Here is a 23,984-nt window from a genome sequence, read left to right on the forward strand (position 1 = left end):
GACACCTACATAATGAGGCGCTGCCTCAGCGTTCACCCTCTGACAAACTCCTGAGGACCCCCTGTAAAGACTGACAGTCTCCCTGGACGTCCTATAAATACTGACAGTCTCTCCTGGACTCACAATGAACACTGACACACTCCCCAGGGACTCTTTGTAAATACCCACACACACACACACACACACACATACACAGGGACACCCTGTAAATATTGACACACACACACAACCTGTGACACCCTGTAAATATTGACACACGACCTGGTAATCCCCTGTCAAGACCAACAGAGTCCCCGGGGACACACTGTAAATATTGACACATCTGTGTGACCCCCTGGAAATACTGACAAAGCCCCTGAAATCACCTGTAAAACTGACACACTCCGTGGGACCCCCTGTAAATATTGACACAGTCCCAGCAAATCCTGAAAATACTGACAGTCCCTGGGACCCTCTGCAAAGACTGACGCATTTCCCGGGGCCTCCTTTAAATACTGAAAAATTCCCGCGACCTACAGGGGTTCAGGGACTGTGTCAGTATTGACAGGGGCTCTTGGTGAGAGTGTCAGTATTTACAGGGTGTTCCGGGGAATTTGTAATTATGTACAGGTGCTCCCGGGAGTGTGTCAGTAGTTACAGGCGGTCCCATGGAGGGTCAGTATTTACAGGGCATCTCAGGGATTGTGTCAGGATTGACAGGGAGACTTGGGGAGAGCGTCAGTAGTTCCAGGGGGGCCCGTGGACTTTGTTTTTTCAGCGGGTGTTAGGGAGAGCTACAGTATTTCAAGGTGGTCCCAGGGAGTGTGCCAGTGTTTACAGGGATTCCAGGGGAGTGTGTCAGTATGCACCGAGCCCCTATAAATTCTGACACGCTCCGCAGGACTCCCTGTAAATACTGACATAGTACCTGAGAATCCCTGAAAATGCCACCACACTCCCAGGGACCCTCTGTGAACGCTGACACATTTCCCAGGGCCCGCTTTATACACTGAAAAATTCCCTCGGCCTCCTCTGTATACTGACACACATACCCGGACCCTTGTACGTATAGACACACTCTGCGCAACTAACCACAAATACTGGGATATCCCGTAAATACCGACACACACCTCACGACACACTGTAACTACTGTCACATTCCCTGGAATCCGCTGTAAATACTGAGAAACTCCCTGGGGCTGCATGTAAATACGGACACATTTCCCAGGGACCCCTCTAAACACGAACACATTCCCTGGGACTTCACCGAAACACTGACACATTCCACGGAACCCCCGTAAACACTGATAAACTCCCAGGACCCCCTGGAAATAATTACACATTCCCCATTCCCCCTGTAAATACCGATACACAGCCCGGAACTCCCGTAAACACTGACACACTCCACCCCCGGATACCGATACTCTCCCTGGGACACCCTGCAAATACTGATGCAATCACCGGGACCCCTGTAAATTCTGTCACACTCCTCGGGAAGCCCTCTAAATACTGACATATTCCCTCGACACCCTTTAAATACTGGCAAAGTCCCAGAGAACCCCTGAAAATACTGCCACACTCCCCAGAACCCTTTGTAAATACTGATATATTCCCCGGGACCAGCTGCAAATATTGACACATTCCCTGTCCCCGCTTTTAGTACTGAGAAACTCCCTGGGACTCCCTGTATATAATGACACATTTCCCAGGGTCCCCTCCAAACACTGACACAGTCCCCAGGAGCTCCTCGAAATACGGACACACAGCCCCAGATCCCTGTACAGACGAACTCCCTGCGACCCACTGTAAGTCTTGACATACTCCTTGAGACCCCCTGGAAATACCGACACACCACCCCTCCCGGGACCCCCTGGAAATACCAAAACACTGTAGGGATTCTCTGATTCTATTCTATGATGCCCTTGTCCTGTGAATGAATAAATAAAGAAACCTGGTGAAGCCGCCAAACAGCATAGCCAGCAAGTGATAGACACAGCAAAGTGATCCCACCATCAATAGATCAAATCTGAGCTCTGCAGTCCTGCCACATCTCGTCATTTACTGTGGTGCACAATTAAACAACTGATTGGACGTGAAGACTCTACACATATCCCCATCCTCAATGATGGAAGAGCCCAGCACATCAGTGCAAAAGATAAGGCTGAAGTATTCATAGCAATCTTCAGCCAGAAGGGCCAAGTGGATGATTCATCTCGGGCTCCGCCAGCATCACAGATACCGGTCTTCAGGAAATTCAATTCACCCCACGTGATGTCAGGAAACACTTGCAGACACTGGATACTGCAAAGGTCACAGGCCCTGACAATATTCTGGCAATAATACTGAAGACTTGTGCTCCAGAACGTGCCGCTCCCCGTGCCAAGCTGTTGCAGTGCAGTTTCAACACTGGTATCTACCCGACAATGTGGAAAATTGCCCACGTATGTGCTGTATTTAAAACATAGGACAAATCCAACCTGGCCATATACTGCCCTATCAGGCTGTACTCAATCATCAGGAAAGTGATAGAAGGTGTCAGTAACATTGTTATCAGGCAGCACATGCTCAGCGACGGCCAGTTTGGGTTACGTCAGGGCAGCTCAGCTCCTGACCTCATTACAGCCTTGGTTCAAACATGGACAATACAGCTGCATTCCAGAGAGGAAGTGAGAGCTCCAGCCCTTTACAACAAGACTACATTTGACCAAGTGTGGCATCAAGAAGCCCGAGCAAAACTGGACTCAATGGGTATAAGGGGACAAATTCTCCACTTGCTGGAGTCATACCTGGCACGCAGAAAAATGAACGATCTTATTGGAGGTCAGATATCTTCGCTCCAGGGGATCCCTGCAGGAGTTTCTCGTGGCAGTGTCCGATATAACCATCTTCAGCTGCTTCATCAATGAACTTGCGTTCATCATAAGGCCAGAAGTTGGGATGTTCCTGATGATTGCACAATGTTCAGCATCATTCATGATTCCTCAGATCCTAAAGCAGTCCTTGTCCAAATGCAACTAGATCTGGGCAATACCCAGGCTTGGTCAGACAAGTGGAAGTTACATTCACACCACAGAAATACCAGGCAATGACCGTCACCAACAAGAGACAACCACCCCTTGACAAACAATTTGTTACATTCACTGCATCCCACACTGTCACCGTCGTGGGGGTAAGCTTTGAACAAAAACTGAACCAGACGCACCACACAAACACAGTGACTACAAGAGCAGGTCAGAGGTGATGAATGCTGCGGCGGCTAACCCACCTCCTGATTCCCCAGAACGTGTCCACTGTCTACAAGGCATAAGTCAGGACTGTGATGGAACGCTCCCCATTTTCCAGGATGGCTGCATCTGTAACAACATGCAAGAAGCTTGACTCCATCCAGGACAAAGCAGCCCAGTTGACTGACACGATATCGACAATCATCCACTCCCTCCACCACCAATGATGAGCGGCCTCAGCAGCACTGTGTACGATCTACAAGATGCATGGCAGAAATTCGCCAAAGCTCCTCATGCAGTACCTTCCAAACCCATGACAGCTTCCATCTCGAAGGACAAGGGCATAAAGTACACGGGAACACCTCCTTCTATCCCACTCCAAGCCACTCGTGATTCTGATTTAGAAATATATCCGGAATCCTTCACTGCGACTGTTCAAAAGATGGGAATTCCCTCCCTCATGGCACTGTGGGGGCAACCCACAGCAGGCGAACTGCAGCGGTTCGAGAAGGCAGCTCACCACCAACATCTCCAGGGCAATTAGGGATGGGCAATAAATGCTGGACCAGTCAGTGACACACACATCCAACAAATAATTGAAGAAACAAACTCTTATTAATTAGTGATTTTTCACAGTCTCACAGCCAGCCATGCCTCATATCCACACATCTTAGTGACAATGTGGTGACCGTAACCAGACCCACAGTGAGCCTGGGCTCATCCACACTCCTCCCAGTCACATTTCTGATTTGAAAAATACACCTTTTTCACAAGAAATCTCTTTGTATATGTACAATGTCACAACTGCAGTTGCGTTCTCTCCAGCTGCATATCAAATAAACAAATAAAGCATTGGACTTTGGCTCCACCCAATGAACCAAAGACCTCTCTTAGACATACAACAAAAATATTTACATACATGTGAGACACGGGGAGGGTCCGATAACTGAATGGACCCTCATTTACCTTCAGCAGGAAAACCTCAGACAGTGGTCCTTCCCGACTGTGCCTCGGCAGCAGCAGCCCCATCGTCCCAGTTATGCCCCAAGCTTTTAGTGCATCCCAGTTATGCCTCGTGGACACACCACCTGGTTACTGACAGGGAGCCTGGCAGCATCTACACGCTTCCGCGTCATGATGCGGTGACTGTAAATGGTCTCACAGTGGCCCTGGCCTCATTCGCACAACTCACAGGAAGTCCTACTTGACTGTAAACGGTCTGACAATTGCCCTCACCTCATTGACACACCTCCAGTAATTATACAGGGACACAAAACAGTCTCACACCGAGCATGGCCTTATTTACACTCCTCCCAGAAACTAAACAGTGATTGTAAACAGTATCACAGTGGGCCTGGCCTCATCTCCATGCTTCCGACTTACTATACGGTGACTGTGAACAGTCTCACAGCAAGTCTGTCCTCATCCGTGCACCTCCCAATAACTTTTTGCTGAAGGTAAACATTGAGCCTGGCCTCATCCACACACTCCCTGTAACTATACGGTAACTGTAAAAGGTCTCACACTGAGCCGAGAGAGAGTAGGAACTGCTCATGCTGGAGTCTGCGATAACTAGGTGTGGGCTGGATGAACACAGCACGACAGGCAGCATCAGAGCAGCAGGAAAGCTGATGTTTCGGGTTTCACCCACGGCCACTTCCAGGCCAACAAGGTGTGCATAAATAATCTGACAGGATTCTCACCACCCGCCAATCTATGTTTTGTTGTTTGTTGGAAAGTTCTGATGATGACACATTGTACCAAACGACTTTGTCAGTCTGCCCTGGGAACTACACAACAGGATCCAGCCTCTCCTTTTCCCACAGGGTCTCGAGCACGCTGCGTGCTGACCACGACCTGATGGACTGGCGGTCAGACGTTTGTTTCTTTGCAAATTTCATAACAAAGGATATATGTTATAGAACGGTCCAACTACTTGGAGCTTTCCGTGGCAGAGAGGCCAGTCCCTTCGTTCGCAACACTGGGATCAGGTCGGACCTCAGGACACAGTGACACTTGGTCTTTACGTACTGAGAGTCTACACACAGCTTAATGCACAACAAGGTGGACATCAGGATGAGGGTGACATTGGGTACGTTCTTCCCCCACTTAGCCAGAGCTTAGTACATGGAGTTGTTGCAGACACGGTCTATCTTAGGCTTCCAGTAGGAATGGAAGATGGCTCGGATGAGGGAAACAGTGCAGTGTGGGTGATGGGCCAGAACTGTGCCATGCACAACAACAGAGAGAGTGCCTCACACCTGATGACCAGGATTTTACCCACAATGTGCACCTAGAACATAGAACATAGAACATAGAACAGTACAGCACAGAACAGGCCCTTCGGCCCACAATGTTGTGCCGACCATTGATCCTCATGTATGCACCCTCAAATTTCTGTGACCATATACATGTCCAGCAGTCTCTTAAATGACCCCAATGACCTTGCTTCCACAACTGCTGCTGGCAACGCATTCCATGCTCTCACAACTCTCTGCGTAAAGAACCTGCCTCTGACATCCCCTCGATGCTTTCCACCAACCAGCTTAAAACTATGATCCCTCGTGCTAGCCATTTCTGCCCTGGGAAATAGTCTCTGGCTATCAACTCTATCTATGCCTCTCATTATCTTGTATACCTCAATTAGGTCCCCTCTCCTCCTCCTTTTCTCCAATGAAAAGAGACCGAGCTCAGTCAACCTCTCTTCATAAGATAAGCCCTCCAGTCCAGGCAGCATCCTCGTAAACCTCCTCTGAACCCTTTCCAAAGCATCCACATCTTTCCTATAATAGGGCGCCCAGAACTGGACGCAGTATTCCAAGTGCGGTCTAACCAAAGTTTTATAGAGCTGCAACAAGATCTCACGACGCTTAAACTCAATCCCCCTGTTAATGAAAGCCAAAACACCATATGCTTTCTTAACAACCCTGTCCACTTGGGTGGCCATTTTAAGGGATCTATGTATCTGCACACCAAGATCCCTCTGTTCCTCCACGCTGCCAAGAATCCTATCCTTAATCCTGTTCTCAGCTTTCAAATTCGACCTTCCAAAATGCATCACCTCGCATTTATCAAGGTTGAACTCCATCTGCCACCTCTCGGCCCATCTCTGCATCCTGTCAATGTCCCGCTGCAGCCTACAGCAGCCCTCTACACTGTCAACGACACCTCCGACCTTTGTGTCGTCTGCAAACTTGCTGACCCATCCTTCAATTCCCTCGTCCAAGTCATTAATAAAAATTACAAACAGTAGAGGCCCAAGGACAGAGCCCTGTGGAACTCCACTCACCACTGACTTACAGGCAGAATATTTTCCTTCTACTACCACTCGCTGTCTTCTGTTGGCCAGCCAATTCTGTATCCAAGCAGCTAAGTTTCCCTGTATCCCATTCCTCCTGACCTTCTGAATGAGCCTACCATGGGGAACCTTATCAAATGCCTTACTGAAGTCCACATACACCACATCCACAGCTCGACCCTCATCAACCTTTCTAGTCACATCCTCAAAAAACTTGATAAGGTTTGTATGGCATGACCTACCCCTCACCTCCCAAGGCTTTCTGCACGCCCCAGGCTCTCTGAACTGTGTGCCCAGCACTTTTGGGTAATCTGCCCTGACGGTGAAGGGAATGAAGGATCATTCAGGCCAGATCCCAAAGAACATGGCCTCACTCTTGTCTCGATTGACCGTGGCTCCCGAGGCCAGTTTGAAAGGGTCACAGCTGCTCATGAACCTGCGCACTGACACTGGGGTTGAGCAGAGATTGGTGACATCATTATCTTACAGGGACGCTTTGACCTGCAGGCCCGCTCTACCTGGAATAATCACACTTCTCAGGCTCACATCCTTACTGATGGACTCAGCAAAGGGCTCGATAGAGTGGGCAGCCCTGCCAGACCCTGGATCTGATGGGTAAGCTCTGTGATTCCCATACGCAGATTGAGACTGCGCGAATGATGTCGGTGTAGATCTGTCGGGCCCAATTGCAGATTCTCTCCCCAAAGCCCATTTTATAAAGCACATCCCACATGTTGGTATGCAATATCCTGCCAAAGGCCTTCTCTTGGTCCAGGCTGATGAGGCAGGTATCCACCCCTCTGTTCTGCCTGCTAGTGATCGTATCCCTAGGAGCGCGAGGCTCTCAGAGATCGTCCTGTCCGCTGCAGCACAGGTTTGGTCAGGGTCAATCACCAATCGCAGAGCAGGCCTGACCCAGTTACACATGACTGAGACAGGATTTTGTAGGCTACATTCGCCAATTATCTTGGTCGCTGATTTCTAACTTCCTCCCTCACTCCCTTCCACTTGTAGGTCAGGGTGATGATACCATTCCTCATGGATTTGCGCATAGTACCTGACAGAAGCATACTGTCGTACAGCTCCAGCAGCCTGAAGGATGAGCAGAGCTCGATACGTTTGTCTCAATCTGACATCCTGACAACACCAAGCTCCAGCAGGCCCTGGCCACTCAACCCCCAAAGAGCTGAATACAACTCAGCTGGAAAGGCATCACCTCCCACAGTTTTATTCTTTTCTAAGGACTCGAAGGCCTTCCCCAGCTCATCCAGAGATAATGGTCAGTCCAGGCTCCCCTGCTTGGTGTTGTCAAAGACCCCCAGGATCGAGGGCAGGAATGACTGGGAGTCACGGCACTGTCTGTGGGCATAGTGTCATAGGGACTGGCTTAAAAGGATTTGCTGAGCTTCAGGATGTCAGATTGAGACAAACTTATCGAGCTCTGTTTATCCTTCAGGCTACTGAGCACAAGGCTCTCCTTTAGCCTCTTCAAGAAGGAATGTGAACACATCTCATTCGGTCACATGCAGCTGTAAAGGACACTGATTAGGCCTCCATTGGAATACTGTTTCTAATTCCAGTCTCCCTGCTGTCGGAAAGATGTTGTGAAACCGGAAAGGATTCAGAAAAGATTTACAAGGATGGTGACTGGGTTGGAGGGTTAAAGCTAAAGGACGAGGCTGAACAGACTGGGGCTATTTTCCCTGGAGCATCAAAGGCTGAGGGATGACCTGATAGAGATTGGTAACCGCATGAGAGGCATGGATAGGGTTTATAGACATTGTCTTTTCCCTGGGGTGGGAGAGTCCATAACTGAAGGGCATAGGTTTAAAGTGACAGGGGAAAGATCTAAAAGGGATTTCAGGTACATTATTTTCATGCAGAGGGTGGTGCATGCGTGCAATGAGCTGCAAGAGAGGGGACGAGAAGCTGGTACAATTTCAACATTTAAAAGCCATCTGAATGGGAAAATGAATAGGAAGAGTTTAGAGGGATATGGGCCAAATCCTGGCAAATGGGACTACATTTATTTAGGATATTGAGTCAGCATGAACAAGTTGGACCAAACGGTCTGTTTCAGTGCTGTCTGTCTCTGACTGTTATGATCTCTTGCTGCACAGTGCAGACCCTGAACCGCAAGATTATCTTGGAGGCCTCCGAGGCAGAGAGTGGGGCTTGCTGCCTCGACACCTCCTGGGGCTCCTTGGCGACATTGACCCGATTGTCTGTAGTAAGAGTAGGTTTTGCACGGGTTTCTGGAGTTTGAACAGTTTTGCCCAACTCTCTCTCATCTTCTGAACACTTTTCAGGACAAAGAACTTCTTGATGTTCCCTTTGACTGCCTCCCACCAAGTGCAAAAAGGGTCTTCATCCTTCTCCAACCTGTGTGCTCTCTTTTGAGCTTCTGAATGATTTTTCTGGGGTCAACAGTTTCACATTCAGCTTCCATGTTCCCTTGCCAGCCCACTGGTCATCCTGTAGGTGACAGTCAGCCAGCAGGAGGCAGTAGTCAGAGAAGAACACCGGCTTGACTTCAATGGATATGATCGAGGACGTGTGGGCGCAAACAGGAAATCTGTCCAATGGGTGTATAGACACATCTGGCTATGACCAGGTGTTTCTACTCTGTGCTCAGTCTGCAGGGGTGCTGAAGATGTTATGCAGCTTGGCAACTTCAACCGTTTCCATCAGAAATCTGGACGTTGAGTCCAGTTCACTGTCATACCCTCCATATTGTTCATTCGTGCCGATGATGCAGCTGAAGTCTCTGGCCAGAGTGACTGGCCTGGACATGACCAGCAGCAGTGGAAGCAGGACGGCCAACCCCTCACTCTTTCCCAGTGGGGTCTCCATGTTAATTACTCCGGGAAGCGTTTCTATATGAGCCTGGCCTGATCTGCACATCTCCCAGAAACTATATGGTAACTGTAAACAGTCTTAAAGTGAGCCCGATTGATTCACCCTCCTATCAGTAACTTGCCAATGATTATTGCCTGTTTCACAATCAGTCTAGTCTGATCTTCTGTTCCTCTGAGTGAATCCTCTGTCCTCTTCCATTCAGCCCGTGCCTTTGAGAATACAGCCAGATTCCCCTTCAGGCTGCATTTCATTCTCCTCACTGTCTCGGTGCTGCCACATACATCACCTGTCTCTCCATTTCCGTCTGCAATAGTTCTGTGAAACCCATCCCCCTCCCCGCCCCACCTTCCAGCTGCAATGTTGGAACATCACCACATTGGGCATTGCCATTAGTGGTCCAGCTCATTCATATTTCTTCACAAAACAGAAACACAACTCATCAACAAGACTAAGTGGCAGGCAAATGAGATACATCATACATCTAAAAACAGTTTGTTGTTCAAAAGTGGAACTAACTTTAATTTGTATGCGTACAATAGAATCAGGAAGAATAATACATATATACCATGCAACTCATTTCACTGAACACATTTGTGCAAATAAATGATATCTCTGCAGTTCAACCAATTCCAACAGCATAACATTAGAGACAGAGCATTTGGAAATGATACAGAAATTTCAGATACTAATGATTTAAAGAGGAGCACAGATCGGGGAAACTGAACATGGTGTACACACAAAAATCCATTTCGCAATTGCAATGCCTCATTCAGGCAATTACATCTCTCTCCCTCAGTCTCAAATGGTCATCTTCCCATTCGATTTTCTTCTACTCTCTGGGCCACCCCCAATTAGCAGTTCCCTTCTCTCCCCAGTTTAGCGTCATGCCTTCCTTTACACTAGTATGTAATGGTACCTTTCTCGTACATGTTTGATTTTCGATGAACACACCGCACTGGTTTGTGACCAGGTCGGCCAGTTGAACCTCTCAGAATGAGAGTTGACTGATTGCTCCATATGAACAGCCCAAATCAGGGAGCCCTGGCTGACAGATAAGAAGTGTGAGGGTCAGAGACGCTGACACCCTGGCAACTATCTCTGAATGAGGCAGTGCTAAAGTTGAAGACAGATCATTTGTAAATAAAAGTTGAATTGAAGATCGACACTGGCCTCTGTATTTCAAATACTCATTTAAATTACATTTCCAGCACTGGGTTTGAATATTATTGTTATCCTTTTGTTATCAAACATCTCTGTGTGCAGTGATCAGCAGGGTTATAACATGGAGGTGTCGGAACAGGATTGTTTAGATTCCCTACAGTGTGGAAACAGGCCCTTTGGCCCCACAAGTGCACACCAAACCTTGGAGCATCCCATCCAGACCCACGCCCCTGAACACTATGGGCAATTTAGCATGGCCAATCCACCTAGCGTGCACATCTTTGGACTGTGGGACGAGACTGAAACACCTGGAGGAAACCCACGCAGACACAGGGACAAGGTGCAAATTCCACACAGACAGTTGCCTGAGGCTGGAATTGAACCTGGGTCCCCAGTGCTGTGAGGCTGCAGTGCTCACCGCTGAGCCACCGTGTCGCCCCATATCGTGTTGCTTTTGCACAAACTTTGATGAAGAGGAAAATGCCACTGATAATGGGAACTGCAGATGCTGGAGAATCCAAGTTAACAAAGTGCGGAGCTGGATGAACACAGCAGGCCAAGCAGCATCTCAGGAGCACAAAAGCTGACATTTCGGGCCTGGACCCTTCATCAGAGACGGGGATGGGAGAGGGAACTGGAATAAATAGGGAGAGGGGCGGATGCGGACCGAAGATGGAGAGAAAACAAGATAGGTAGAGAGGAGAGTACAGGTGAGTAGGTAGGGAGGGGATAGTTCAGTCCAGGGAAGATGGACAGGTCAAGGAGGCAGGATGAGGTGGTAGGTAGGAAATGGAGGTGTGGCTTGAGGTGGGAGGAAGGGATGGGTGAGAGGAACAACAGGTTAAGGAGGCGGAGACAGGCTGGGCTGGTTTTGGGAAGCAGTCGGGGGAAGGGAACGGCTGGGCTGGTGTCGGGGGAAGGGAACGGCTGGGCTGGTTTTGTGATGCAGTCGCGGGAGGGGAAGAACTGGGCTGGTTTTGGGATGCAGTTGGGGAGGGGGAGTTTTTGAAGCTTGTGAAGTCCACATTGATACCATTGGGTTGCAGGGTTCCAAAGCGGATTATGAGTTGCTGTTCTTGCAACCTTCGGGTGGCATTATTGTGGCACTGCAGGAGGCCCATGATGGACATGTCGTCCAAGGAATGGGAGGGGGAGTTAAAATGGTTCGCGACTGGGAGGTGCAGTTGTTTGTTGCGAACCGAGTGGAGGTGTTCTGCAAAGCGGTCCCCAAGCCTCTGCTTGGTTTCCTCAATGTTGAGCGGGTCAGGAGTGAGGGGGCAGGTCACTGTGTCGGGGCCAGGACTGCAGGGGCAAGTCACTGTGAGCGGGTCAGCACGGAGGGGGCAGGTTGCTGTGAGGGGGTCAGCACGGAGGGGGCAGGTTGCTGTGAGGGGGTCAGGACAGAGGGGGGAGGTCGCTGTGAGTGGGTCAAGACTGAGGTGGCAAGTCGCTGTGAGGGGCTGAGGACTGAGGGGGCAAGTCGCTGTGAGCGGGTAAGGATGGAGAGGGCAAGTCCTTGTGATTGGGACAGGACTGAAGGGGCGAGTCGCTGAGAGGGGGTCAGGACTGCAGGGGCAAGTCGCAATGAGCGGGTCAGGACTGCAGGGGTAATTCGCTGTGAGTGGGTCAGGTCTGCAGAGAGAAGTCGCTGTGAGCAGGTCAGGACTGCAGGGGCGAGTCACTGTGAGCGGGTCAGGACTGCAGGCGCTAGTCGGTGTGAGCGGGTCAGGACTGCAGGGGCGAGTCACTGTGAGCGGGTCAGGACTGCAGGCGCTAGTCGGTGTGAGTGGGTCAGGACTGCAGGCGCTAGTCGGTGTGAGCGGGTCACGACTGCAGGGGCAGGTCGCTGCGAGTGGGTCAGAACGGAGGGGACAATTCGCTGTCAGCGGGTCAGGATGGATGGGGAAAGTCGCTGTGAGCGGGGCAGGACGGAGGGGGCAAGTTGCTGAGAGCGGGTCAGGACTGGAGGGGGCAATTCGTTGTGAGCATTTCACTGAGGCACTGTATCCCATTTCCATCTGTCAGTGCATCCCATTTCACTCAGTCACTGCATCCCATTTCACTCAGTCACTGCATCCCATTTCACTCAGTCACTGCATCCATGCTGCATGGTATATGCTATGTATAAATGTGGCATAAAATCCTGACTTGTATGTTCATTTCCTCTTGTAATAACATGTGGCATCATTAGCATCCTTAATCACTTGCATTTAATCGGAAAGCCTGGTACAAACACCAGATAACATGACAGTCCGAACAGAACGCATTTTCCAATGCTTTAAACATATAGTCATGTGTGTCTCAGTGAATAAAAATCCTCCTCATTTTACCGCAATTAAATCTCATAATAAAGGGAGTATGTCTGAAAGTCGTCTCATCCGAAGGAAACCAGACTTGCTCCAGGAAAGCTGCGAAATATATCAAGAAAAATAGAGATGAAATGATTCTAGAAATTTCTGCAACACAAAGATCAAAGGAAACAATAGTTTGATGAACACACTGTTAAGTGTTGCACTTACACATCACATTTTGGAAAACAAACCACACTGATTTTCTACTTTATAAAAAAAAAATTGTTCCAAGTCTTCATTATGCAGCACTGCAGTGAACTGAAAAGGTGTAGAATTTTAACATGCATAGAAAGTATGTGCACAAGTCAAAGCAAACAAAAAAAAGCCACTTCTGTCCTAAAAAGACAATATTATATGACAAAAAGGCAGGGAAGTTTGAGAACACAGCATCATGCTTCCTGCAGAGATAGAGTTTTGATTGCGTCATAGGGCCGATCAGGGGTGGCAAAGGGAACTTGTGTGTGGAGCCTGAGGAGGTAGGGGAAGCCCTAAATGAGTTTTTTGCTTCTGTCTTTACGAAAGAAACCAACTTTGTAGTGAATGAAACCTTTGAAGAGCAGGTGTGCATGCTGGAATGGATAGAGATGGACGAAGCTGATGTGCTGAAAATTTTGTCAAACATTAAGATTGACAAGTCGCCAGGCCCGGATCAGATTTGTCCTCGGCTGCTTTGGGAAGCGAGAAATGCAATTGCTTCGCCACTTGCGAAGATCTTTGCATCCTCGCTCTCCACTGGAGTCGTACCTGAGGACTGGAGAGAGGCAAATATAATTCGTCTCTTCAAGAAAGGAAATAGGGAAATCCCTGGCAATTATAGACCGGTAAGTCTCACGTCTGTCGTCTGCAAGTTGCTAGAAAGGATTCTGAGGGATAAGATTTATGACCATCTGGAAGAGCATGGCTTGATCAAATACAGTCAACACGGCTTTGTGAGGGGTAGGTCATGCCTTACAAACCTTATCGAGGTTTTGAGGATGTGACTAGAAAAGTTGATGAGGGTCGAGCTGTGGATGTGGTGTATATGGACTTCAGTAAGGCATTTGATAAGGTTCCCCATGGTAGGCTCATTCAGAAGGTCAGGAGGAATGGGATACAGGGGAACTTAGCTGCTTGGATACAGAATTGGCTGGCCAACAGAAGACAGCGAGTGGTAGTAGAAGGAAAATATTCTGCCTGGAAGTCAGTGGTGAGTGGAGTTCCACAGGGCTCTGTCCTTGGGCCTCTACTGTTTGTAATTTTTATTAATGACTTGGACGAGGGAATTGAAGGATGGGTCAGCAAGTTTGCAGATGACACAAAGGTCGGAGGTGTCGTTGACAGTGTAGAGGGCTGCTGTAGGCTGCAGCGGGACATTGCCAGGATGCAGAGATGGGCTGAGAGGTGGCAGATGGAGTTCAACCTGGATAAATGCGAGGTGATGCATTTTGGAAGGTCGAATTTGAAAGCTGAGTACAGGATTAAGGATAGGATTCTTGGCAGCGTGGGGGAACAGAGGGATCTTGGTGTGCAGATACATAGATCCCTTAAAATGGCCCCCCAAGTGGACAGGGTTGTTAAGAAAGCATATGGTGTTTTGGCTTTCACTAACAGGGGGATTGAGTTGAAGAGTCGTGAGATCTTGTTGCAGCTATATAAAACTTTGGTTAGACCGCACTTGGAATACTGCGTCCAGTTCTGGGCGCCCTATTATAGGAAAGATGTGGATGCTTTGGAGAGGGTTCAGAGGTGGTTTACCAGGATGCTGCCTGGACTGGAGGGCTTATCTTATGAAGAGAGGTTGACTGAGCTCGGTCTCTTTTCATTGGAGAAAAGGAGGAGGAGAGGGGACCTAATTGAGATATACAAGATAATGAGAGGCATAGATAGAGTTGATAGCCAGAGACTATTTCCCAGGGCAGAAATGGCTAGCACGAAGGGTCATAGTTTTAAGCTGGTTGGTGGAAAGTAGAGAGGGGATGTCAGAGGCAGGTTCTTTACGCAGAGAGTTGTGAGAGCATGGAATGCGTTGCCAGCAGCAGTTGTGGAAGCAAGGTCATTGGGGTCATTTAAGAGACTGCTGGACATGTATATGGTCACAGAAATTTGAGGGTGCATACATGAGGATCAATGGTCGGCACAACATTGTGGGCTGATGGGCCTTTTCTGTGCTGTACTGTTCTATGTTCTATGTTCTAACTGTGGGCACTGTAAATCAGCAACAAAAGCAGAAGTTGCTGGAAAAGCTCAGCAGGTCTGGCAGCATCAGTGAAGAGTGAGATCTGAGGAAGGGTCACAGGACGCGAAACATTAACTCTGACATTGTCTATGTCATAGTGAGTTATGTCTATTGCTTCAGCAAAATCCAACCAACTCTGAATGAAAATCAATGCTTAAGAAATATCCAAAACATCCGCTGTCCCCGTTGTGGCTTCCTCCACATTGGGGAAACGATGCAGAGGCTTGGGGACCACTTTTCAGAACACCTACGCTCAGTTTGCAATAAACAACTGCACCTCCCAGTCACGAACCATTTCAACTCCCCCTCCCATTCCTGAGAGGACATGTCCAACCTGGACCTCCTGCAGTGCCATAATGACGCCACCCGAAGGTTGCAGGAACAGCAACTCATATTCTGCTTGGGAACCCTGCAGCCCAATGGTATCAGTGTGGATTTCACAAGCTTCCAAATCTCCTGTCCTCCCACTGCATCCCAAAACCAGCCCAGCTCGTCCCTGCCTCCCTAACCTATTCTTCCTCTCACCCATCCCCCCTCCCACCTCATGCCGCACCCCTATTTCCCCTCATCCCGCTCCCTTGACCTGTCCGGCCTCCCCAGACTGACCTATCCCCTCCCTGCCTCCCTACCCATACTCTCCACTCCACCTATCTTCTCCTCCATCCATCTTCCATCCGCCTCCCCCTCTCTCCCTATTTATTCCAGAACCCGCACCCCCTCCCCATTTTCTGAAGAAGGTTCTCGGCCCGAAACGTCAGCTTTTGTGCTCCTGAGATGCTGCTTGGCCTGCTGTCTTCATCCAGTTCCACACGGTGTTATCTCGCGTTCTCCAGCATCTGCAGTTCCCATTATCTCTCCAAAACAAAGGCTGCTGTCTTTCAAAACCCAATCCTCAGATTTTGCAGATAGTCCTTACCCTGAAAAAATACCAAATATGTATAAACAGGAAAACTGGAGGTGAAACCATTCAAAAAATTTTCATTGGCACAACAAATGTTCCAACTGTAAAAGCAGGTTAAGCACCTGTATATAAGGAAACTTTAAACAGACACTTACAGCCAACAAATGTGAGAAATTTCCATTTCTTGCTGGATTACCAATTTTGCTGTTGGGAAAATAGGCCTCGGCTTAGCAATGTAAATTCAAACAAGATAGCCCCCTCTCAGAACTCAACACTCAGTCGTAGAGTTCTGTTTTCACAGGTTGGCGTATAATAGCATCAAGCACAATACACCAAATCTTCTTTGGTACCTTTTCCTTCCATAAAACTGCTTTTAGTAGATGCACACAGAAATCATTTCATACACGTTGAACAGTTGGTAAGTTCAAGAGGCCAGTTCAAGCACTTCGACTTGCATCTGCTTCATCATCAAAACAGAACAAAATAAAGACCCACTCTTTGTAAGTCACATTTTCCATTTTTAGTGACGAGGTGAAGTGCGAGAACTGCTCACTTGATGTTAAAATCTCCTAAATATGTACCTATATATTTCAATTCTGTGAAATATGTGGAATGAGTTCGAGAGAAGGATTAATTTTCTTGTGCTGGGAGAGAGCTGGGACAGATAAAATAGGTTGAATGGCCTCCTCCCATGCTAAAAATGTCCATAACTGTTCTTGGCCCTGCGAAATTGAAGTGGCCATCCTTTCATTATGACTGTGAGACGCAGCATGTTACGATAGATGGTACAATGAAGAAATCCTTTGTTATTAATGAATTTTTCAGCACTAGGCATTCTTCCGAAGTCAAATGTTCGATATGTACCTGTTGCACTGACTTGGTTCCAAACAGTTATAATGTGGAGGTGCTGGTGTTGGACTAGGATAGACAAAGTCAGAGCTCACATGACATCAGGTTATAATCTGACAGGTTTATTTGAAATCACACAAGCTTTGGGAGTGCAGTCCCTTCATCAGGTGCGGTCAGGGAGGTAAACACACAGACACACAATTGATAAGCAGACAGATCAAAACATCATACAACTGGTGTGAGTGGAGTGTCAGATAATAAGTCTTCATCCAGGATGTTTGTTTGTTTGCAGATATTTTGTTGAAGAAACACACAACTTGTCGTTACAGTCAGTGTGGTATCTTATAAATTCTTGCTTTTGAAATAAAGGTTAAAACTCTAAGACAGATTCTGAACACAAGCCTCGAAACTACAAGTCAGAGTCTGACCTGAGATGTCACCTTTTGTACATTCCTGTTGCGCTGCCTGATTATCATGACAACACAGCACTGACATTGACTTTATAAACGCTTTACTTGCCTCTAACACTCTTGGTCACCTGAATAGAGTTATTATCTGACACTCCACTCACGCCAATTCTATGATCTTTTGATCTCTCTGCTTATAAGCTGTGTCTCTCTGTGGTCACCTCACGAACTGCACCTGATGAAGGGGCTGCACTCCAAAAGCTTGTGTGATTTCAAATGAACCTGTTGGACTCTTAGCTGGTGTCATGTGACTTCTGACTTCAAACACTTACAGAATGTGTCTTCAATACTACCGTGACTTGACAATAAGTCAACTTCTTAAAATTTATAAAATGAGAATGTCAAGTGAAGTATGTCTAACCTTGAGCGTTTAAAAAAGGAAATATTACAACCACAGTCCAGTCAGACAGTAAAGACAGAAGGAATGATTGAATCGACTGTGTCTGACACCACACAATTAATCCCCCTGATGGAAGAAAGGTTGGCTGCGTTCTCTTTCTTCAGGAACGTCCAGCTAATACCACCTTACTACTGCTTGTTTTATTCATCTCATGTTCCATCTAATTCCTTGCAGTCTTGGTCAAACCTTCATGTAATTTATTCAAATTTTCAAAGAAATAAATTTAACTTTATATTCCACAATTTTAACATCTCCTTTTAAGGTTTGAACAGTTCAGTTCGTACAGTGCACATCTTGTGTTATTAACTGGAGAACATGGTGGAAAAATCAAGATATATTGACAAGTAAACAAATGGCTAACTTCTGTTTCCTTGTCAGTGATGCCTTTTGAACAGAACATTAAGTTGCGCAACTATGTAGAGATAACAATTTCAAACTGGGAAGACCACTTTGTGGTCCCCACACCAATCTCTATTCACTACCTACTGATTGCATTACTCCGCCTTGGCAACAATGTAATATTACGCTTGTCTCAGCACAACCTTGGCATCTTGTTTATCCCATGATGAACGTCCGACCACACATTCATGCAATCCCTAAAGCTGTCTCTTTACATCTTTTCAATTCTGCCTACCTGTCTCTTGTCTTGGCTCATTAGCAGTGAAACCTTCATCTGGAACTACTTCACTTCTGGACCTGACAATTCCAATGCATTCCCTGTTGGAGTCCCACATTTGCCCATTGAAAACTTGACGTCGTCTAAAACTCCACTGCCCGAGTCTCACCTTGAACCAAATCCTCTTCTCTGTACTTTCTACCTGATTGATACTATTAACAGTAATTCTATTAAATTCTCATTTTGGTTTACAAATCGTTCCTTGGCTATGCCTATCGCTATTTTCGTAATCTCCACCAGTCCAACTATACTTCAGGATATCTGCACTCGTCTAATTATGTCCTCTTGCCCACTCTTGATTTTAAACGGCCCACTACTAGTTGCCAAACATTTAATTGTGTCGGCTTCAAACCCAAGAAGAGACTTCCTACACCTTCAGCGAGCAAACTCACATCCCGAACCTCAACCCGAGCAACAAATCTTCTCAAAACTCGCTAACTTCCTACACCTCTTAGCCTCTGTACGTTTTCTCTTTTAAGGCACTTTTTAAAACAATCCTCTTTCATCAAGCTCTTGACCGTCAGAACTAACAACTTAATAAGGCTCAGTTGTATTCTGGGATTGTGAATACTCCTTTCAGACGCCTTCAAAGTTTCCCTCCATTAAAGAGATTTTATAAGTGGTTCAAGTCATTGCCAAGCAGAGGGGGATGAATTGGGGAGTTACTTCAAAGAGCTATGATATGCCAAACGACCTCCTTCCACACTGGCCAACTCTGATTCTACAAAAACAAAAATGATTTTCAGACTTGAGAAGATCCCTCAAAAATGTCACATCTAACCAGCTTATGGGCAGAGTCGAGCTGCTGAGATGATAGACCAGGATTTAGGGGTACCAGGAGTGATAATATGCTGAACACAATCAAATTTTGAGGTTGTAGAATGATGTGGTCTTCATCATTTTTGACACTTGGACCATTTTCCTTCCTTTCCACAGAACAAGTCAAATAGCGGCAGCACAATGTTGCATGGCCGCTCAAGCCTGCTCCACCATCGATGATGATTGTGGCTGGTCTTCCACATCAATTAAACTTTTGCTCATATCTCATCCTCTTCTCAAAACATCGATCTATTCACGTGTAGTATCCCTCTCGCTAACTTCATGAGAATTCATTCCAATCACTGAACTCCTAACGCTGACCCACCCCAGGTCAAAAAATTCAGCTGAGATCAGGAACTGATCTCGCCTGTATGGCTGAGCTGGCTTTTAAAAAGTTTGCCGGTGAGAGAGTCCCAGTGAGAAACATTCATTAAAAAAAATAATTGCATGGATTGCTCTCCAATCCTAAACTCTATTCAAATTCAGTTGGTTTGTGATGCAGAGTGATGCCCTGCAGAGAGGGCTCAATTGCCATACCAGTGAGCTGACCACAAAGGGTCTTCGCCTCAACCGCTCTACTTGACTGAGGCGTGGTGATCTTCAGGTTAAATCATAACCAGTTGTCTCTCTCTAAGGAGTCGCCAAATGGCGTGCTAAGACTTTACCTTTAACCCTGATAACATGGCAACAAGCAGATAACTCAGCTGATGTCACTGACTAATAGAATCCTCAATTATACTGATATTCATGTTGTGATATCATCAGAAGGCATGCTCAACTAACTTTTAATTTGCAAATTCAGTTAACAACCATTCAATCAATATTACTGAATACTCATATTACTGATCGTCTCGATACAACATTCTGGTTACATCTGTTCATAAGTGAAGTGTAATGTAATTGCACTTACTGTGGTTTTATCAATGTGATCCTGCAATGAGTCAATAAGCAGGTCACCCACAGGTTGCCAATCAGTGTGGACCCCCTCAGCTGTTATCACATGAGCCTCAAGATCATCCAGCGCTTTCTGCAGTTCTTGAAGTTTCTCCAACGCCTTTTCCACCTGTTTCTGCCAGTTGCTCGCACGGGTTTTCAATTGCTCCCAATTTTCCTTCACTTCTGTTGACTGTTTGCGGACAGCTTTGGCAATTCTCTGGGCTCTCTCTTCCGGGGTAGGTTCTGGAAATATGAAGTGCAAATAATTTATCAACTGTTCATGATTTTGATCGATAGATTTTCTTTCTGAACCCCTTTCCTTTAAAAGGTCTCTCTGGACTTTCTCCTGAAATTGGGATATATAAGACTGAAGCACATCAATGATAAATTCTGTAATTAGCTAGCAGGTCGTGGAGCCATGAACAGAGAATCACAGAGAACCAATACAAAGCCAAATAAAATTCCGCAGATATTTGAAATTTGTCACTACCAAGGAAGCTTTAAAAAAGGAAAAGGATTAGTGACTAAATGGGTACAATTCTCAACAAAAGATTTGAAAAATCCTTTCAGTGTATCTTTCGTAGCTATGAGACAAACATCCAACACAAACCAACTTTCATCTTTCAGGACTGGCAAGTTAGAATGATAAACCCAAAGTCTACCCTGCATAGTTCGCTCTAGAACTCACTTAATGAGGTTGTTAAGAGACGGAGAGATAACAAAGTGTGCAGCTGGATGAACACAGCAGGCCAAGCAGCATCTGAGGAGCACAAAAGCTGACATGTTGGGCCGAGACCTTTCATCAGAAAAGGGGGAGGGGGAGAGAGTTCTGAAATAAATAGTGAGAGAGGGGGAGGCGGATCAAAGATGGATAGAGGAGAAGATAGGTGGAGAGGAGACAGACAAGTTAAAGAGGTGGGGATGGAGCCAGCAGAGGTGAATGTAGGTGGGGAGGTAGGGAGGGGAGAGGTCAGTCCGGGGAGGACGAACAGGTCTCCGGGGCGGGAAGAGGTTAGGAGGCAGGAAATGGGGGTGGGGTTTGAGGTGGCAGGATGAGATAGGTGGGCTGGTTTTGGGATGCGGGAAGGGGAGGGGTGATTTTGAAGCTTGTGAAGTCCACATTGATACCATGGAGTGCAGGGTTCCCAAGCGCAATATGAGGTGCTGCTCCTGCAACCTTCAGGTGGCATCGTTGTGGCACTGCAGGAGGCCCAGGATGGACATGTTACCTGAGGATTGGTAGGGAGAGTCGAAACAGTTCACGACTGGGAGGTGCAGTTCTTTAGTGCAAACTGAGCACAGGCGAAGCGGTCCCCAAACCTGTTTGGTTTCCCCGATGTAGAGGGGGCCACAATGGCAACAGTGGATACAGTCTACCACATTAGCAGATGTGCAGGTAAACATCTGTTTGCTGAGGAAATTCTTCCTGGGGCCTGGGATGTGGGGGGAGGTATCGGGACCAGTGAATTTTAAACGTTTTGATGACAACATTTATGGATATGCAGGGAAAAGTGCTGGGTGTCGGGAGTGCTAGAGGGGAGTGTGGAGCGGATAAGGGGGTGACCTAAGGGTGGTGGGAAAAACGTCTTTGGTGGTGGGGTCGGATTGCGGATGGCAGAAGGGTCGGAGGACGACGCACTGAATCCAGATGTTGGTGGGGTGGTACGTGAGGGCGACGAGGACACTGTTTTGGTAGTTATTATGGGGTGCGGGTGAGAGGGATGAGTTGTGGGAAACGCGGGTGACACGGTCGAGGGTGTTTTTGACCACTGAGGAGGGGTAAGTTCCGGTCCTTGAACAACCCTCAACAGTTTCTCTTTCAATTCCTCCCACTTCCTACAGACAAAGAGGGTGGCCAGGGTAGCCAAATGGGCCCAAGCTATGCCTGCCTCTTTGTAGGTTACATGGAACGCTCCCTCTTCCGTACCTACACTGGCCCTCAACCCCACCTCTTCCTCCGTTACATTGATGACTGTATCGGCACCGCCTTGTGTTCCCACAAGGGGCTCGAGCAGTTCATCTACTTCACCAACACCTTCCTCCCGAACTTGAAGTTAACCTGGACAATCTCTGATACCTCTCTCTCCAACCTGGACCACTCTATTTCCAACCACTGAGAAACAAATATCTATTTCAACTCCACCAATTCCCACAGCTACCAAGATTACACCTCCTCCCACCATATTCCTGCAACAATTCATCCCCTATTCCCCATTCCTTTGCCTCTGCATCTGCACTCACAGGATGAGGTATTCTATTCCCGTATATCTCAGATGTCCTCATTTTTCAAGGACCACAACTTGCCCCGCTCTGTGGTTGATAACGCCCTCGACCGTGTCTCCAGCATTTCCTGCAACAAATCCCTCTCACCCCACCCCGCAACAACAACCAAAACAAAGTCTCCCTCGTCCTAACGTACCACCCCACCAACCTCCGGATACAATGCAGCATCCTTCGAAACTTTCAGATTCTCTGGGAGGCTACGGAGGTGGTGACGGAGCCTTTGGCCTTGATCTTTGAATCCTCATTGTCTACAGGTTTAGTACCAGAAGGCTGGAGGGTTGCAAATGTTGTGCCCTTGTTCAAAGAGGGCAGTAGAGATGACCCAGGTAATTATAAACCCAGTGAGCCTTCCGTCTGTTGCAGGAAAAGTTTTGGAAAGGATTATAAGAGATAGGATTTATAGTCATCGAGCAAGCACCAATTTGATGGGAGATAGTCGACATGGATTTGTCAAGGGCAGGTCGTGTCTCACAAGCCTCATTGAGTAATTTTGGAAGGTGACCAAGCACGTGGATGAGGGTCGGGCAGTTGACGTGGTGGACATGGACTTCAGTAAAGCCTTCGATAAGGTTCCACATGGTAGGCTATTGGAGAAAACATGGAGACATGGGATTGAGGGAGATTTAGCAGGTTGGATTAGAAACTGGCTTTGGCTAAGGCGGCAACCATTGGTGTTTGATAGAAAATATTCAGCCTGGAGTCTGGTGACTTCTGGTTTGTCTCAAGGATCTGTTTTGGGACCACTGCTGTTTGTCATTTTAATAAATGACTTGGACGGAGGCATTGGTAGATCGGTTAGTAAGTTTGCAGATGACACTCAAGTCGGTGGAGTGGTGGACAATGTGGAAGAATGTTGCAGGTGACAGGTAGACTTGGATGAACTGCAGAATTGGGCAGAAAGGTGGCAGATGGAGTTCAATGCGGATAAATGTGAGGTGATTCACTTTGGGATGAATAATAGGAAGGCAGAATATTGGGTCAATGGAAAGATTCTTGGTAGTGTTGCTGTGCAGAGGGTGTCCATCTATGTCGATCCCTGAAAATTGCCATCCAGGTTGATAGTGCTGTGAAGGCGGCTTCCGGTGTTTTAGGTTTTATTGGCAGTGGGATTGAGATCCAGAGCAACTGTCCAAAAAACTGGTGCGGTCTCATTTGGAATATTGCGTACAGTTCTGGTCGCCCCATTACAGGAAGGATGTGGAAGCATTGGAAAAGGTGCAGAGGAGATGTTGCCTGGTCCGGAGTGAAGGTCTTCTGAAGAAAGGCTGAGGGACTTGGGTCTGTACTCATTGGAGAGAAGGTGGTTCAGAGGGGATTTAATAGAGACATACAAGATGATCAGTGGATGAGACAGGGTGGACAGTGTGGGTCTTTTTCCGAGGATGATGACGTCAGCTTGTATTCGGGGGCACAGCTTAACAGTGAGGGATAATAGATTTGAGATAGATATCAGAGGCAGGTTCTTTACTCAGAGAGTGGTAAGGATGTGGAACCCCCTGCCTGACAATGCAGTTAGCTCAGCCACATTCGGGGCATTTCAACAGTCCTCGGATAAGCATATGGATG

At 47.3% G+C, this 23,984-nt stretch overlaps 1 protein-coding gene across 5 annotated transcripts in view; it reads right to left on the reverse strand.

The window, feature by feature from the left end:
- Window positions 1-23,984, reverse strand: part of LOC132208866 (utrophin-like) — a 249,157-nt gene that overhangs the window by 158,638 nt on the left and 66,535 nt on the right. For 2 of the 5 annotated variants that reach the window (XR_009444972.1, XR_009444971.1), the window contains exon 8: window positions 20,279-20,378. The exons of 1 other annotated variant lie outside the window; for it this stretch is intronic. Coding sequence is in view for 2 of the 4 variants with exons in the window: in XM_059644177.1 (XP_059500160.1) it covers window positions 12,823-12,929; window positions 20,109-20,378 (377 nt within the window). In the remaining 2 variants the exon portion in view is untranslated. Of the gene's footprint in view, window positions 1-12,708; window positions 12,930-20,108; window positions 20,379-23,984 lie in introns of those variants that run through there. 2 more of the 5 variants (XM_059644177.1, XM_059644179.1) reach the window with 2 other exon arrangements.

The sequence above is a fragment of the Stegostoma tigrinum genome, unplaced genomic scaffold (genome assembly GCF_030684315.1).
Source record: "Stegostoma tigrinum isolate sSteTig4 unplaced genomic scaffold, sSteTig4.hap1 scaffold_55, whole genome shotgun sequence".
NCBI lineage: Eukaryota > Metazoa > Chordata > Chondrichthyes > Orectolobiformes > Stegostomatidae > Stegostoma > Stegostoma tigrinum.